The 17676-nt window shown below is 45.6% G+C and overlaps 1 protein-coding gene across 1 annotated transcript in view; it reads left to right on the top strand.

Moving 5' to 3' along the window:
* Window positions 1–213: 213 nt before the first annotated feature.
* The window catches only part of PM20D2 (peptidase M20 domain containing 2), a 141938-nt gene continuing 124475 nt past the window's right edge, over window positions 214–17676 (top strand). Inside the window, exon 1 of the mRNA XM_085611174.1 lies at window positions 214–694. Coding sequence (XP_085467300.1) covers window positions 257–694 — 438 coding nt within the window. The 5' untranslated portion in view covers window positions 214–256. The remainder of the gene's footprint in view (window positions 695–17676) is intronic.

The raw sequence follows: 17676 nt of genomic DNA, 5'->3' as shown, positions 1-17676 counted from the left end.
GATATGTGAGTGGTAGTTTTCTGATGACTGCTGTGAGAATAAAGTAAAGACAGTTGAGCACATACTTTTCGCCTCTGTGCCCTTAGTAGAATTAAAATTTCCCTACAGGCTAGCTACGAAATTGTTCAAAATATTTTCCTGGAAGGTGGGGGGGGGGGGATGAGCAGCAGTCACAGCTGTCCAACCACCAGCAAGAGGGCGGAGTCGCAGACCAAAATAAATACAGCCTGAAAGGAAGAGCGGCAGTGATTAGAATATGTCTGTTATGGCGCAGCAGGTAGAGCACGCCACCCCACCAGCAGGTGGCCTGCAGCGGCTTAAGGAGCGGGTTTCGGAGTGTATTGACCAAGCAGCGGAGCGGCTGGGCCGACTGAGCCACGAAATCTGGAGTCAGCCCGAGCTGGCTTATGAGGAGCGCCGCGCGCACGACACGTTGACCGGCTTCTTCTCGGAGGAAGGCTGGTCTGTGGAGCCGCACTACAAGCTAGAGACCGCCTTCCGAGCTGAGTGGCAGAGCGGCGGGGGAGAGAGCGCCGGGCCGCGGCTGACCGTGGGCTTCCTCTGCGAGTACGACGCCCTGCCTGGCATCGGACATGCTTGCGGGCACAACCTTATCGCCGAGGTGGGGGCGGCCGCGGCCCTGGGGCTCCGAGCTGCTTACGAGAAACTTCCAGAGCCTGCGATAAGACTCAAGGTGCGGTGCGCTTGATCCCGCGGCGACCTGTTACACATCACCGAGGTTTGCAACCCAACCCCCACCCCCCCTGTCAGACGATCACAGTGCCAAGCAGAGCTGGTACATAAAGCGCAGCGACGCCTACACATTCGTGTTATTTTAAACTCCCTACAATCTGAATGCAATCGTATTTTAATTAATCTCCCCCCCCCCAGCTCTTGTCTACCCTCCTCTACCTCCATTCCATCTTTCCTCCGGGAACCCTTTCCCGCATGTCACTGTACTTTGGAAGTCCATCCCTCCGCGGGCTGTCTCCTTTCTCATTGTGCCCCTCTCACCACTCAATGTGCCTCCCCTACTGAATGTACCCCCCTCCTATGTGCCATAAACCCTGACCCTCATTCTGCTTACCCTTACAAGCCGTTACACCTAACATTCTTACAGCGCTTGCGTATCACTTTCCTAGATAGATTGGAAAAGTAAAAACAACAAAAAATGTCAGGCAGCAAATCATCCTAAACACATGAAGTGACACCACGTTGAGTGTCGTCGTTATTACGTTGATGGCGTCACGCATCAATGTGTTATCCTCCAGCAAGGATTAGACTGATGGGCCTTTAAATGAGGCGTTTGGATTGTGTCCAGCTGAAAATGAAAAATAAAGACCTCCCTCGCCTTATACCGGGTTACTGCGCTGTACATAAGTGCGTGTGCCGGCAAAGTGCACCCGTACACATCCAGCACATTTCTCTAGGGCCAGCAGTGATCCAGTCTAGTAGTAACTGCCAAATCTTGATTCCCCTGTTCTATAGGACTGTCCTGGCGGGTAGAAAACGTTGAGGGCACTGGCATAAACTCTGTACAGGCAGCATTTTCAGCCACATGGCCCTGACAACGTGAATTGCCCATATCTGGCTCCTAGTCACTTCAGATCATGGGTACCCACAGACATTTTCCCAGGACCTACAAATTTGGTCTGTGATATGACCGAGGGCCACATTGATCCCATCAAAGTGGCGGTTGGGGTTTGGGCAGAAGTTTGTGGTAATTAAGGTGGGTGTAAGGGAAGCTAGGCGTATACATCTAGTGTCTGAATTGCACAATATGCAACCAAAAACTTGGGATTAATCCTTGCTTCTCCGGTTCACCAAACTGTGTGATCCTAGGCATATATTTTATTTCACTTCCCTCCTTTTTCTTCATTAGCGCACAAAGACCACAAAATACAAGTCTTAAAGATGTGTGCTGTACAAAGCCTTCTCTAGTGTTTGATTTAACAAACTATTTGTTTTTCATGTATAACAGAAGCCCTGAAAAGGTGCACATGACAACTGACTTCTCTCTTCGTACACTATTGGCTTTATCAGGGTTTCATGGACGATGTAATGTTTCTCAATTAATGTTTGCAAGCTATCCCTTAAAAAATACTACTCAATGCACTGATGATCTGATGTACTAAGGTGAACGGTTCTGCATGTTAATTAATTATTAACAGACTTTATCACACGTTTACTACAAGATGTTTTTATAAATGATGTTCTTAAAGTTAAGTGGGGCACTCTAGTTACTTCCTTTCTTTAATTTTAATTAACCTTTAAATAAATGCTTGACAGTTTATTTAACATATTTTTTTATGTTAGTGCTGAGTCACTTAGCCCTGTGCTGCTTTTGACCAGTGGGCCGCATGTAAAGGTAAGGCGGGCTGCATGCGGCCCCCTGGCTGTACTTGGAGTATCACTGCTCTAGATGGAGATTTTCACCTCGGGAGTGATACTGGTGATTGGAAGCCAGTAATCACCCACCAACGTTGGCAGTTAGTGTGTCCTCTACAGAACACAAGCTAAAGCTTCTCAGCTGGGATGAGGTGTTTTTAGGTCTCGCCTGACCCAGCGAATACGCTGGTCTGGCGAGACTTATTGAGAGTGCTCCAAAAAGTGCTACCAGGCCAGCCTAGAGCCACAGTGCATGTGCGCGGACGCGCGCGCCGCGCTTTACCGTGATTACTTGCACTTTAGCGGCCGCACGGCCGCTTTGATGTTTGATGTGATCTCGATCGCAAACACTTTCACTTTCGCGGTCGCTTTGCATAGCCAATAGGTCTCGCTTTTGGGACCTTATAAGTGTTTAGTTATGCAACTGTTGCATGGCTAAACACTTATAAGGTCCCAAAGGCGAGACCTATTGGCTATGCCAATGCTTGTTTCTTTAGGTGTAAGTTCAAAATAATTTCCTTTAAGACAGCTTAGGGGTACGTTTGGAAAAAAAAACCAAAGTGGAATGGTCAGATGTCCCAAGACATTAATTTACAGGGTCAAACTCGCATTTTGCCATAATGTAACGATGAAATGTAGCCATTTTTCAGTTGTAGTATTATCTAAATATGTATGTGGTTTTATGTGAGCTAATGGACAGGACAGACTTGACCCTTGACTTCCCACTTTTAGAAACTAGCCCGCAGTGAAATTCTCAGGAGTAGACCTACAGCTAGCTTTCCACCTACACCATACAGGTGTCGGTGTGTTGTAATAGAGCTCCCTGGACTCGAAACAAGCATCCTGGGACCTGTTTCGGGGTAACACCCCTCATCAGCCTGGCTAGATTGAATCCAGTGGCAAAGGGAGCAAGGGTGGCAAAGTGAGTGTCTGAAAAGTTTCAGCGCTCCATCCATCTAATTGTGTTTTACTTTGTTCGCCCTAAGTTGGCAGGGTATGCCCAGACGTGGGTCCCTTGCTCACATTGCCACTGGATTCAAGCTAGCCCAGCGGATGAGGGGTGTTACCCCGAGACCGATCCCGGGATGCTTGATTCCGGTCCAGGGAAGAGCTGGCTTGGCATTTTGACCTGGACTGTTCCATGAGGCACAGAGTCAAGACTAATTTGCATATATCTGAGTCTCAACTGGGGTGGCGGAGTGAGCTAAAGAACGATGATGGATTCAACCCAGATCTGTGACTGGGGGTGAGTGTCTGAAAAGTTTCAGAGCTCCGTCCATCATCTCCTTTTTGTTTGCTCAGCTTAATATAACCCCACAGAGCGTTTTTGTTTTGAAATGGAGAGCTTCTGTGTTCATAATGGCCAAAGTAAAAACCTTTTTTGGAAAGTAGTATGACAACAGAAAAGGACTACTACTCCCATTAAAAAAAATCCCACTTGAACATTCAATGATTGTAATTCTGTGTCTTAATTACAATGAATGATCTTCTGTGGAGTGATCATAGTCAAGTCTGGGAAGGTTCAAAGGTTCCTGCAGTCTTTCACATCCCATCATCTTTCCGTGCCATTGTCTGGGACTCAGCACTTCTTAGATTCTGCAGAGCGCACCCACGAAGCAGCATGGCTCGAGTTTATTTTTTCTTGCGCTTAACGTTTTGTCGTGATTAGTTCCTGTAGAATTCAAGGCAGCAGGATTCATGTCACAAAAGAGGTTGAGTGCCCTGGGGAGATTCCAATTTCCTTTTTTGTGCAAGGGTTGCTTTGAATTGCATTTACAGTGGTGACTTTGAATTTATTAACATTAGAGTGCTTTTTAGGCACTCGTTTGCAATGGCACCTCTAGGTGGTTGTTTCCTTTGTAGGACCGACACTCGAGCATCTCCCTCCTGTACAGTTGTTCTCTGAGAGAACTGTATTAAGGGTGGATTTGTTGTAGCAGGTAAGGGTGAATAAGGCAGTGTTCTCTACAGCTTAAAAGTGGTAAGTGCCATCCTGCTCCTCCTTTCACCGTTCTGGTGGGACCGGTATTTTTTTCTCTGCAGAGTACCCTCATTAAGAGCACTGTGATAGGTGTGCTACATCAGTTATATGTTGCTGCCCATTCAGGTCGATTTTATTGCTCCAGCCAAGAGTCCTCCTTTTGGGTTTCGCTTGCACAGCAATTTCGCTGTGCTTCCAAAAATCTTTTATTAAAAAAAGCAATAAAAATAATCTTAAAGGAGGCTGGAGCCCGCCCTTTACTTACCATTAGCTGGCTCCCACGTCATTCATTTCCTTGCTTACTATTGGTCAACGCCTCCCTCTCACCTTTGTCCATCACCTGGGCTTTGGGTTTTCATCCTGATGTGGAGTCTGGATTAAGTACTGCTTCTGGTTGCTAGAGTCCTTCCACAGCAGGCTCCTGTTGGTACTTTTTTATTTTTGTAAAACTTTTCAAACCCTCTCCTTCACCACCACCCTCCCCCCCCCGATCTCCATCATTTTTAAAACCCACCAACTCACCTTTGTTCTTTTAAAACCCACTCCTTGCTCTCCTTAACCCACCTGCCACTTCCTTTGTTTCTAAAACCCCCCCATCTCGCGTTCCTGTTTCTAACACATCTAATTTCTGCTGCTCTCTATTGTGTTTCCCACCCCTTTGTCTCAATCCCTGTGCTGTTTTTTTTACGTTACACTAGTGTGGGTTGCTGTTTTCTTTTGCTATTACACATGAGGGGTTAATTATTTTGCCCAGAATAAAGGGGTGTTGATTAGACGCAAAGACTCCAACCTCGTTCCCCAGTTTCAAAGTCAGCAGCTCTGCCTTCCTCATGCATTAGCTGTGTTAACCCACCACCTACAACCGACAACAAACATCTTCTTAATCACTTGGGCGAAACGTATTGCATTTACCAATGCTTGTATTTATTTAGCTCTTATATGGTAGGAATCCGACTTAACAAGGTGACAGTGTGCTGTACAGGTTATAAACTATCAGTTACAGAATTGAAGTGATACCAGTCTAAGTCAGAGTAATCGGTGTAAGTCACTGGACATGGCAGTGTAAAAGTGAGGAAATAATGGGGGAGCCTTTGAGGCTATCGATTGCAGTACAATATTTATAGTGAAATCACTTGTTATGAACCCTTCCACATTCTAAGAGAATGTCTTCAAATGGAGAAGATGAAGCAGCATCGGTGCTGTGCGGCTGACCTCGGCAGCCCACTCTTATTATTCTCTGTCAAGAACTCGGATTATCGTCTCTGGTCTGTATGGTACAGCAAGGCTGACCTCACCAGCCCGCCCCATTTTACACTATTATCGACTCTCAAAGCACGCTCCGATATGGGCAATACTCTTGGTAACAGTCGCCTCTGGGGCGTGTGCCAATTTGGAGTCCTACATCTTGTGATAGACTCTTCCACCACTCTGGTTTCCCCTCCCCTACCTCACTAGGCATCCGGCTGGGCCCTAAGTGAGTAATACTCGCTCAGTTTTTTCACTTTGTATGGTGTACACCTCTCTATTTGGGGTCCTTTACCCAATGAACCTCCAGATGTCCCTTATTTTAAGGTCCTGATGAGACCCCCAATCCTTTACGCGTTTGAAACGTTTGCGTCTTGTGCTATAACAAACTATTTCTGGCCTCTCAAAGGTGACCTCTGTAGGACATTACTCAATTGTGAATGGTTGCTGATGTATATTTAAGAAACCCTATATATACTGTATTGGGTCACATTTAGTTTTTGGTTCTTTTTTCACATGGGGACACCGAGCACTTTCAAAATTTCAATACACAAATTAATTGTATAAAATAAGAATTGGACTCCTTATTGATCTGTGTATAACCTTTTCTCCTTCTGACATCCTACCTTCTGGTTTGAATTTGCCACATGCAGTTATGTACCATTTATATGTACATTGTCCACAAGAACCATTGTTTTTCTTAATACATTTAATGCCCTGGTCCCATGTGAGCAGGGTTACCCTTGTTTCTCCTAAATTAGTTCAAATGGAGAAGAGGCATTTGAACAATAGGGTCTTTATTTCATTTTTGAAACAATCGGTGTAGGCAAGGATTCTGATTATTTTATGCTAGGGAGTTCTAATACTATGATGCAACTTTCATCGTTTTTTTGGGTCGAGCCCAGCGCAGCGTAACTACTCTGTGTGGGCCTGACCTCCCCCCCCCCTCCCCTCCCCCCACGCATTGGGTTGTTTTTTGCGCGAGTCATTTTGTAATCGTAGCCTGCAAATGACTAAAGGTGGGTGCATGTCCCACCTCCTGCAAAGGTTCACTCCCACGGCGTTTAGCTTGCGGGAGCGTGCAGCAGCGTGCAGGGCGGCAGCTACAGTGCCTCCTTGTATGTATGTATGTATGTATGTCTCCCCTGCACCAGTCTCCCTTGTCTTCCTGTGCCTGCCCCCATCACTCCTCTTGAGCTGCTTGTTTCTTGCTACTATGGGGGTGTCTCCCTGGCCTCATAAGGTCAGTTTGACCCTGAGCGCAGGAGTCTTGTTTAGTTCAGGTAGACTTTGCTTTGCCGTCTTTTTTCTGCTGCTTAATTTCGAGATGTCCCTCTGTAGTTGCAGAATGGAATACAAATAGCCCAGACTCCCCTCCCATACTCACCCACTGCTCGTAGAGAGCTCCGGCTTGGTGCGCCTCGCCACCATATCTCCTCTTCGCCTGGCACAGCACCCAAACACGAGCCGACATCCTCTAATCACAGACAGCGGCAGTAACTCCTTTCACCAGTCCCTTGGGCTAGAACGTGATCAACATGGGACCGCCAGAGCATACATTTCATTATAATGGGGTTACGTATAGATTCGGGAAATATATAGCCTAACACATGCATCACTGGCCGCAGATCTGTTTATAACTCCGGGCCGAGGATTTGCAGGCCTCGGACGGTGAAATACAACCACATCACAGGCGCAAATGAAGCTTTTAGATGAAATGTTATTACCTTTTGTGCTTTAAAAGATTGTAATTTTGGGGGTGTCCCCCCCGCCCCCGACGGGCTCCGCATACCCAGAGAGAGAGGGGTGTGCAGCGAGTGTTTTAACGCCTGGCTCTGCTGGTGCTTCCATTACTGACAGCTCTGCCTTGCTTTTTGCCATGACCTTGTGTGACTTCTTTGGGCACACTTATAGTTGGCAGCACCATGTTACTTACTGCTCTCTGAAATGCTTCCCTGTGAGGCAACATTCAACACCCATCCTCCCACCACTCCACCCTCCTTTCCTTATTTGACTCCTTCCTCTGCGCCTGTTTTTCTCTCAGATCTAAGTGAACCAAGAGGTTTCCATTGTATCCCTTCTGCGGAGTGAATTATAATTTCCCTACTCCAAGACTGCGTGGCAGTTTTGTAATAATAAGCGCACATGTATTTTTTTTCCCCACATTACACCAAAGGCTAGCGTAAAAAAGTCGAAGGCATGGCATCTTAGATGATTTTTCGCAGCACGTTTTCTGACATTGCTTTGATGTTTCCCAATAAACAAAGATTCTGAATTATACATCCGATGTTTCTTCCCGTCTCTGGAGGAAAAACACTCATCTGCCTTTTCCCGGCTTTTTAATGTTGCCTTTTTATGTTTTATTTCAGCGCTGATTCTTAGCTCAAAGAGCACGTCTTCAGAATCCAGCAGTATAGGTGAAGCCAAATGTAAGACAATGCTCTCCACAGGTTCCATTTCATGCCTGCCTAGCTGCCCTTATCAACTGCCCAAGTAATACCTTCAGGACTATCCCAACCACCCATCCATCGTCTATCCCTCCCTCCCTCCCTCCCTCCCTCCCTCCTTCCACCCACCCACCCATCCATCAATTGTTTATCCACCCACCCACCCATCCACTCATTCACCCAATTATCCACTCATCCACCTTCTGCCCATTTACTAGCCAGTGCTCATTCTAAGCAAATCTCTGCTTCTCTGTTTTACCTGTTCCTTCCCACACTCCTCTTCTCTGTTATTCATAGTCCTCCTTGTTCAAACCATGAACGCCCAGTCACCAAAATGAAAGGGGTGGCACAGATGATACCACACACTTCTTGACCCCGATTGATGACATTACGTGGTTAAAGCCTTGTCCCACCTTCAGCCACTCCAAACCCTCCTATGTCCCGCAGGACAAGGACTACAACTGACTTCTAAAACAAGTAGCTTGTGAGCAACCGATAGCTCACCAGCTGCCTGTAAGCAGATCTGAACTAAATTAGAAGCTTTTGCCTGTTGAATTAATGTATGCATACCAAAAATGAGAAGCGTGTATTTACTAGGCAGCAAACTGGGCCTCTCTGCATTCCTTTCCCAACCATTACTGTTGGGATGAACAGGACAGGCCTCTGTCCCAATTCAGGCAAGCTGTGATAGGGAACATGTTGGTTAAGTGTTTTCAGGGTTGCTTGGGTATTGGCTCATATAAGGAAATTGTGGAAGCCAATATCCATTCGAAGAACAAAGAACTACCTGTAGTAAAGTTCTTTTGGATGGATATGTGGCCGCACGTTGATTCCTTGTCACCCTCCTATGTCCTACCCTGAGGATGGCTGTTCATTTATTTTCTAATACCTTTGCCCACCCTCTGTGTTCTTAACTTTTGAGTTGGTGAGTTAAGAATAGGATTGAATATATTACTGGCATCAGTGTACCTTTATATATATATACTCACAACATCATTTCCAGTGACCATGTGACTGCAAATAACATTAAATGGCACTCTGTGCACCTTTGATTTACTCCTACAAAAATATCCAGATCTAGTCTGACAGCTGGCAAACAGTACAACAAGCATTTGCAATACTATAGGTCTCGCATTTGCAAGGCTTTCTTATGACAATGTTTTTTATTTGTGTTTTGAACATTTGCAAGTGGTGCGTAAACACCCACTTTGTACTAAGAGTCCTTGCTTATAAGAAACAAACCTGCCAGTAAAAACGATCAGATACCTCCAGCCTTGCTTCTCATAAGCAAGGACTTGAAGTATAAAGTGCCTACAGGTTTTCAAAACACATAACTAAATGGCATTGTCATTTGCAATGCCAATCGCTCAAACTCTCGCAAATGCGAGACTTATTGCATCGCAAATGCTTGTTTTATTTCTTGAATGCCAGGGTTTCCAGTGAAAGAAGGCCTGAGATTCCTATTGATTGCTGCCTGCCTGAGATGTGCAGTTTGCAGGCCACTGCACTCTACTTCATTCTGCACCACTCAAAGCCACTGCACTCTACTCTGCAACACTGCTCTGTATGCCACTCTACGCTGTTGCACTCTACGATACTTTACTCTGGAACACTGCACTCTCCGCTACTGAACTCAACACCACTGTTCTCTGCGCTGTATGCCAATGCACTCTTTGCGACTCAACTCCACATCACTGCACTCCACGCCACTGTACACTGCATTACTCCACTCTATGACACTGCTCTCTCTGCCACCCTACCCTTCACAGCTCTACTATGCCACTGGGCTCTTAATTCCACTGGACTCTTAATGCCTCTGGACTCTACAACACTATGCGCCACTGCACTCTACTATGCAACATTCTAATATGCGACGCTGCATTGTACGTCACTGAGTTCTGGAAGCTATGGCACAGAAAAATGTATAAACCATTTAGAAGTACCAAAACAGTTAAAGTAGTGTTGCAGGGATTCTGCTTATACACAGAACTATGCGTAGAACCCCAGGACCTCAGTGAGTTGTGGTGTACCAGAAACTCACCTCAGAACCCAGAACCCAGTATCCGGCTAGCATAAGTGTCCCATTCGTTATCCGAGATTTAGCTCGGAGGTCCCAATGAAAAGACAACCCAGAACACGCGACTCAGTACATACTCAGGAATGGTGGGAATCGAAAATACCTGTTCGTATATTATTCTCACATCAGTCCACAACAAGAATCAACAGAGACACGGTGAAAATAAAAAGAGTTTATTTTTATAGACCACGTGTCCTAATATGCAGTACTTTGGCTAATACAAGCAGACAAATGATTAAAATCAAAACCATCAACATAGTTACAATTCCATAGAATATAAAAGGGGTGATCATGTTATAATGACAGTGGATACTACCACTTTTCCTTTACTAATAGGCTAATATTATTATTAGACTAACAGAAGGTCTCTCAGGCTTGAATAGGGGACCCCATACCTCAAAGATCAGCTTAGTGAAATCACATCACAGGAGCATCAGGAGACTTCTCGCAGGAAGGCTCGTCTTCGGTCTGAATAATAAACATGATGTCCGTGATATTAAAAGCACCAACTTTCAGGTATGTGCAGCTGCTCGTGTGTTATGGCTAAATAGTGGGTCGATCAACCTAGAGTGGAAAACATGCATTGTCTAACAACTCAGACTGTTTGTCACATCGTGTGCAGACCAAGGTCGCTTCGCAGAGCCCGGGATGGTAACAACAGATTGCTCTCGTGTGAGGCAAAACTCGAGTCAGCAGTTCGTTTAAGCAATAACATGTAAATGCAGTGTCGTGTGCAAAAGCAGCAAGATGGCTTTCTAACTTCTAACGCGGTTATGCTAACTTAACAATGTATGTACGTATTAAGGGAGTCCTTACTACATGCCCCCTTGATCGAAGCACTACTTAGTATGCAAGAAAAAATAGAACGCGGAGTTCAAGCGCGACAGAGCAGAACAAGGCGTATCCAATTAAAAAAGGAACTGGTCAGTTCAGGCAAGGATCGAACAGGAAAAAACCTCAAAAATAGAGAGGAAAAACAGAAAAATTCAAACTGGAATCGGGGAGGTGAAAAAACTGAAAAAACGCCTCACCGGGCAGAAGTGTAGACGTACAGGGCCAGTTCAAGACACGTGAGGAAAACACTGTGGACGAAAGTTCACTTAATCCATAAAAGTATATGCAGCATATGTGGCCACTGCTTCCAGCAGAAAATCATTGGCACGGCCACTGAAGGTTTCAGCCATCCAGTTAAGTAAAGAAAAGGAACATACGTGTTCTTCTATCAGCGGAGCCTCTAGCACCATCAGAGGGCAACCATCGTGTACTTCCAAATAACTCATATTCAAGAAGTCATATGCCGCTCTCACGATGTCCCAATTACCCAGGATTCCATGTGCCGCACCGCAGGCCATAATCCGAACTCCAGAACAGGCAGACTCGTGAGACACTAAGGGCCTCATCAGCCGATCAAAATCCGGGTCCGGAGACACCATGTTGGTTAAACACAAATCCACAGGCCATTCAAAAGGACAATCTAGGCAGTGGAAGACAGGTTGCACGCAGGTGAAGTAGGAATACCGGAAGGATAATCCATATGCCAGGCTGAAAGTCGCCAACGGCAGGACACCATAGTAATCAAGCATCCTGTCACGAAGAAGCTGCAGACGGGACAGGCTGACGTGTGGCACAGAAAGAGCAGCCATTCCGCAAGATGAAAAGTAAAAGTAGCACACCTGCCACTAGAGCCAGAATTAACGGGACACCTCCAAAGACGCTGGAGAAAATAGAATGAAAAAATGCCGGAATCACACCAAAAATAGTTTGGAAAGAGGTCACGAGGCCCGAGCCCACAAGTTTAAAAAAATGAGCCAGGCCAGTCGTGGACGAGGCATTGAAAATTGTTTGGATCAAAGCACCAAAATGCAGGGGGAGGTCAGTATTCAAAAGCGCCTGTACCTCGGTGCGCGTATTTGCTACGTGAAGGACAAATGTTTCCCGGGAGGAAGTCAATGGCACCTCCTTTTGGGACAATAGCGCTCTTATTCTGCTCATTTTGTCGAACTCTGCTTTCAAGGTTGGAATTGAAGGCCAGATAGAAGCATCCAGCCTCCCATGTGGGGGTGGAAACAGGACGTTATTGCAGCAGACAACCCGCTGTGTTACAGTTACTATATACGGGATTCCTACTAACATCCCGCAGCAAGCTTCATTGTTTAAAATTAAATAACTACCGTTTGCAAGCAGCGTGAAAGATGGCGTAATCACTGGTACCGGGATACCTTTGAGGACGCAGGCCAAATTCGGAGCGTGTACATTACATGCACCGTGCAATTGAATGTGCCTACAAACAACAGAATGATCAGGTGACGTCGTACATTCTTCACCCTTCAGATAAACCTCAGTACCATCCCTTGTACATCTATACGTAAAGGGGAGGGACCAGACTTCATGTATGAAAGCGGTACCCAGCTGTTCATATCTACCCAGAGCATAGTGTTTCATACAAGAGGTAAACTTAAAAAGCGCAAACGGTAGACTTATCAATCCGTGTAAGAGCCACACAGCGGAATCGACTTCCGCAACAGAAAAAGGTAACGGCTCCAATTTCTCAATATGGAGCAGGGAATATGTAGCATCTTTCATGGACATGAACTGCTGTTTGTCAGTAAGGTTAAAGGGAAGAAATAACGATGTTGTATTCAGATAGTCCCAAGGGACCTTCCCTGCCTTCAATGTTTGTAACGTCCATGCAAACTGCATAACAGAACGCAACTGGTTTTGACCATGATACAACACAGACATATCATCCTGCACAATATCAACAATTGAAGATACAATATTATCTAATGTATAAATGCGAGAAGAAAGAGTGTTAATGCTGTTATCAATAACTGCTAATACTTTTTCCATATTAGCCTGATCAATAGCTCTCAATCTTGAAGCTGCCTCAATTTGCGACAGTTTCCATACTTCGTTGTAAATAGCATACGCCCATCTCTTGGATCTGCCACCCACAGGACCTTTAACAAAATCATTCAAATCTATTTTGTCATGTAACTTTGATAAATGAACTTTGACAGATGCCAAGGTGGAATGTCGCAGCCAGGACTGACATAATTTCCCTACAGAGTATGTAGTTACTGTATGTGACGACTCAAACCGGGGGTCCACTCGATCTCGAGTATACCCCGGTTTCAGTCCTAGAAAACGACGTTGACAGGTATCAGAACTGCTTTGCCAAATTAACCATCCCTCACTATTAAATGTCGAAATGTTGAAGGACGAATTGGAAACCAATAACTGCAAAGCAGGAAGGGACAGATCTGTGTGATTATCCCAATTCGGGTAAGCACCCAGATCCGGCACAGAAGGCGAATTTAGTTTTTTAGAAGTGGCCAATCCGAAACAGGTGGTTTGGAAGATGGTTGCATTTAAAAAGAACATATGATTTGGTACTAGACAGGCACGGTGTAAAGCTTCAGTTCCCTGAACCTGCCACGGTTTGGAACCCCAAACTGACTTAAGATCAATAGTAGCCTTCCATAGATCATAACCTTTGATTGACAACTCATCCATAAAGGACTTAGAATATAACAATTTGGTGTGTGTCAGTCTAACCTTGGAGGCAGACTCAGGCTTAACTTTAAAATAAAAGGAAGCCGGGGCTGAAACACTGAAATCAGTAAAATAAGTAAACTTATCAACTAATGTGTGTGAACTGCCAAACGAGGGGGTGGGACAGTGTTCCCACTGGGTAAAATTTACAAAATTTCTAAACGAATTTGATTTATGCAAGAAGTGATTGCCATAATGTTGAAAACAATATTGTTCCGCATAATTAGCCGCATTCTCATACAAATCCTCTGCATCAAAGGCGGCATAATATTTCAAATCTGAAAACAGTGCTTCAATGGCGTGTACATCCCAATCATCAGAACGTATGTTCTGTTTAACTACATCACCCATAGAAACACGAAATACATTAGGCACATTAATGACCTCTGTAGGCCCATGAATTTGAAATTTAACAGCATCCCATGCGATTCCATCCATGACGGGCCAGGCAGTAATATTCACAGAAGTCTGGTCCCTTTTCATGATGTGGGATGAGGAGTGCGGGGCCAAAGTTCCATTGATAAGTCTAATTGTCGATCTCTCTTTGAGATAATGGCCATCCACTAAACGGAAGAACACTACAACAAATCCAATGGACATGAACAAAAAAATACCAAAAAGCATCAACCAGATGTATGTCCAAGGAGCTATCAAAAAATGCTTCTTAAACCAGCTCACAAAAACAGCAATGTTTGATGGTGGAGGTGAGGGCAAAGAGTTAGTGTCAAAGGAAAAACGGGACTGGCCAAGCGCTGTAGATTGTAAAACAGGCGAAGGTCCACGTGTAGGATAAGCATACTCAGTCTCAACGGACAAACCACCAGCCGGTGGCATCAGCAACGGATCGGTAACTGAATGCATCTCGATTGCAACATCAGACAAGGTGGTAGTAGCAGGAACCATCATTGAATTTCTTTGCATTGTCTGGCACGAAACTGCCGGAGTCATACTAAGAAGTATCGGCCACTCGCTGAAGTTTGACATTGTCAATAGAGATGTACCTGTTTTCTTTGCGACCAGGAAGTGGAGGTAAAATGACTGTTCTTGTACCCTGCACTCCAAGCACTGGAACTGGTGCTCGATAAGAGGGGCCGAACTCCTTCTTGTTCTCCACCTTCTCACGGACCAGATCACCAACTCGGGGTAGCCAGCCGACTACCGGAATCTGAACCTCAGCTTCAGACGTGGAGGGCAAATGTTCTTTCGAAAGATAGTCTCTGGCTTCTTGTAGAGTCTGCAAAACAGCACAGTGATCATCTACGTCAAAGGGTGCGGTCGACGCCGCAATGTCTAGACCATCAAGGTCTGGAACAAACATTCTGATCCCGAAGAGCATCATGTACGGGGTCCGCCCACCCAGAGACCTTCTAGGGAGATTATTTAGTGCACGTTGAACGTTATACAAATGGGCTAGCCAGTTCCGGCCTGTGCCTAAAACACGTGCTGTCAATGATTGCTTTAAGTCACGGTTCATTCGCTCCACCACACTATTACCCTCAGGTCGGTAGGGAGACGAAAATTTGACAAGGACCCCCAAATTTTTCATAGCCTCCTTGTAAGCCTTAGAGGCGAACGCAGGGCCTTGATCAGAATGGAAGGTACCACACGCAAAAGTTCCCACAAAGACACGCAAATCCCTGATGACAGTCCGCGAGTCAGCACTCCTTTGTGGCCACACCCATAGAAAACGTGTGCACGAATCCACTGCAACCAAGATGTACTTGTACGCAGTATCAGAAGAAAAAGGACCGCAGTGATCTAAATAAACACAACCAAATGGCTTATTAGAGATGTACAGCTGTGTCTGTGGTGGGCGCGCAACAGTAGAAGGTTTAATCTGTTGGCAAATGTCACAATCAAGAACATAAGCGCGCGCTTGTTTATATAAACCAAACCACCAGTAACGTTGTTGTAGCAGAGATATTGTAGCTGACACACCGGCGTGGGCAGACGCCAACCCCTCATGTGCAGCCAAGATCAGTGCTGGTCTGCAGTCCACGTTGGGAATGATTCTATCACCAACGTCGTTAATCCTCACTAACGGGACGTTATCAGGACTTAAATGGTAAATATACCGAGAGGGAAAACCCTTCGGGTAATCTCCTCCCTTCTCTGTAGCAGCAATAGCTGCCAAGATGTCATCATCAATCTTACTTTTGGATCTTGTAACTGCTGCCACTAAGTATGTAGCCACTGCTGTTTTCGCTGCCTCGTCAGCTAAGCTGTTGCCGACAGCATGGACACCAAGCCGCTGGTGACCAAGAGTGTGTATAACACTTACGAGTGGGAGACGGTCTTTAAAGTCTGCCACTCGAACCCAAAGCGTTTTATGCTTAATTGTGCTACCTTTAGTGTCACGGTAATCATTCTGAGACCAGAAGTGTAAATTGTCATTGTAGGACTGGACACAGTAGAAGGAGTCACTCACTATAAGAGTAGTGACTCGGGGATCAGCAAACTCCAGTGCAAGCACTAGAGCCCGGAGCTCCGCCAATTGCGCGGTACAATCACCCAATGACTGCGTATGCACTGCATCAGATTGGAATTCACCATTTACGAATGTACCTACGACAATTGCGCAAGCCGCTGAATAAGCGTGCTTCGATCCAATTGCGGGTTGCGCAGACCCGTCAGTGTATATGACACAATGGTATTCTTCGAGCGGGCGCAAAGACAGAGGTGCCGGATGAACGAATTCATACTGCAAGTACTCTTGAGTCTGTAATGAGGCATCAAAGATGTAAGTGACGTCTGGCGACGTCAGTGTTGTAGCCCATTGTATCCACCGTGGATGCAAAGCTTTAGAATTGGGTACACTTGCTTTAGTCACTGCCTCTAAAGCAGGATATGGTGTTACAACCAGAATCTGTTTCCCATGCGACAGTGCGCGTTCCTTGAGGATCGCCATCTGCACAGCAGTCAAAACTTTTTCGACCGTGGAAAAACGTAATTCAGCAGAGGTGTACAAGTGGGATTTGTACGCAATGGGGACTGTGTCGCCCTCATTAAACGTCAAATACGTGAACCCCACGGCGCCTGGTACTATTCTTATCACCAGGTTAGTGCGGTTATCACGTGTCAGCAAGTATTGTGAAGCAAGAAGATCAGCCTGTAAAGACTGTAATATAGCAGAGTGTTCTAGCTGCCAGCTAGACTTCGAAAATGAAGGCTGTACCAAGGCGTAAAGCGGCTTGATACGCTGGGCATAATCAGGAATATACGTACGGCCGAAATTCAGAAAACCCAGCAGAGATTGTAATTTCTTCAGTGTCGTAGGAGCACTCAAGCGTGCACACTTTTCCAGAAAGTGGGGGGCCAACCCCTTACCTTCATTGTTGAGCTCGTAGCCCAAAAACAACACCGTATATTCTGCGATGTGTGACTTCGCAAAATTGAATTTGTAGCCATAGTGTGCAAAACTCACGATAATATTGTCAACGCGAGACAGATGTGGCACTAGCTCATCATCCGTAAGATAGATATCGTCAACATATGAGTATGCTTCGGGGTCTATTCTTTCTAAAAGAGAAACCACGCGAGCAGAAAAGACGCCAGGGCTATTTTTGTAACCCATGGCTAATCTGGTAAACTGTTTTTGTTTTCCGCCCGAAGTAAACGCAGTCCACTGGCTACTCAGTGTGGACAGGTTATGGCTAAAAAAGCCATTGGAAATGTCAAGTGTCGTTTTAAATCTTTTACGCACGAGACTGTCGACCAAAGCCGAACTATGTGTATTTTGTACCGCGCAGGTCCGGCAGTGGGAGTTTAGGTGCCGGTAATCCAAAACTAAACGGTACGAGCCGTCAGGCTTCGTTACAGTGAATAAAGGGTTATTCATAGGGAACACACATGTTTCAATAACACCCTGATATTCCAATTGTTCAAGGATTGCCGCGACGTGGGGTCTCGCTTCACGACGCATAGGATATTGGGGTTGAGGCTGGGGCATAGAGCGCAATGGAATCTCATGGCAGGGGGACAAT

The sequence above is a fragment of the Triturus cristatus genome, chromosome 6 (assembly GCF_964204655.1).
Source record: "Triturus cristatus chromosome 6, aTriCri1.1, whole genome shotgun sequence".
In the NCBI taxonomy this organism is placed as follows: domain Eukaryota; kingdom Metazoa; phylum Chordata; class Amphibia; order Caudata; family Salamandridae; genus Triturus; species Triturus cristatus.
The sequence above is the reverse complement of the archived record's forward strand: the minus strand, read 5'-3'. Positions and strand labels throughout refer to the sequence as shown.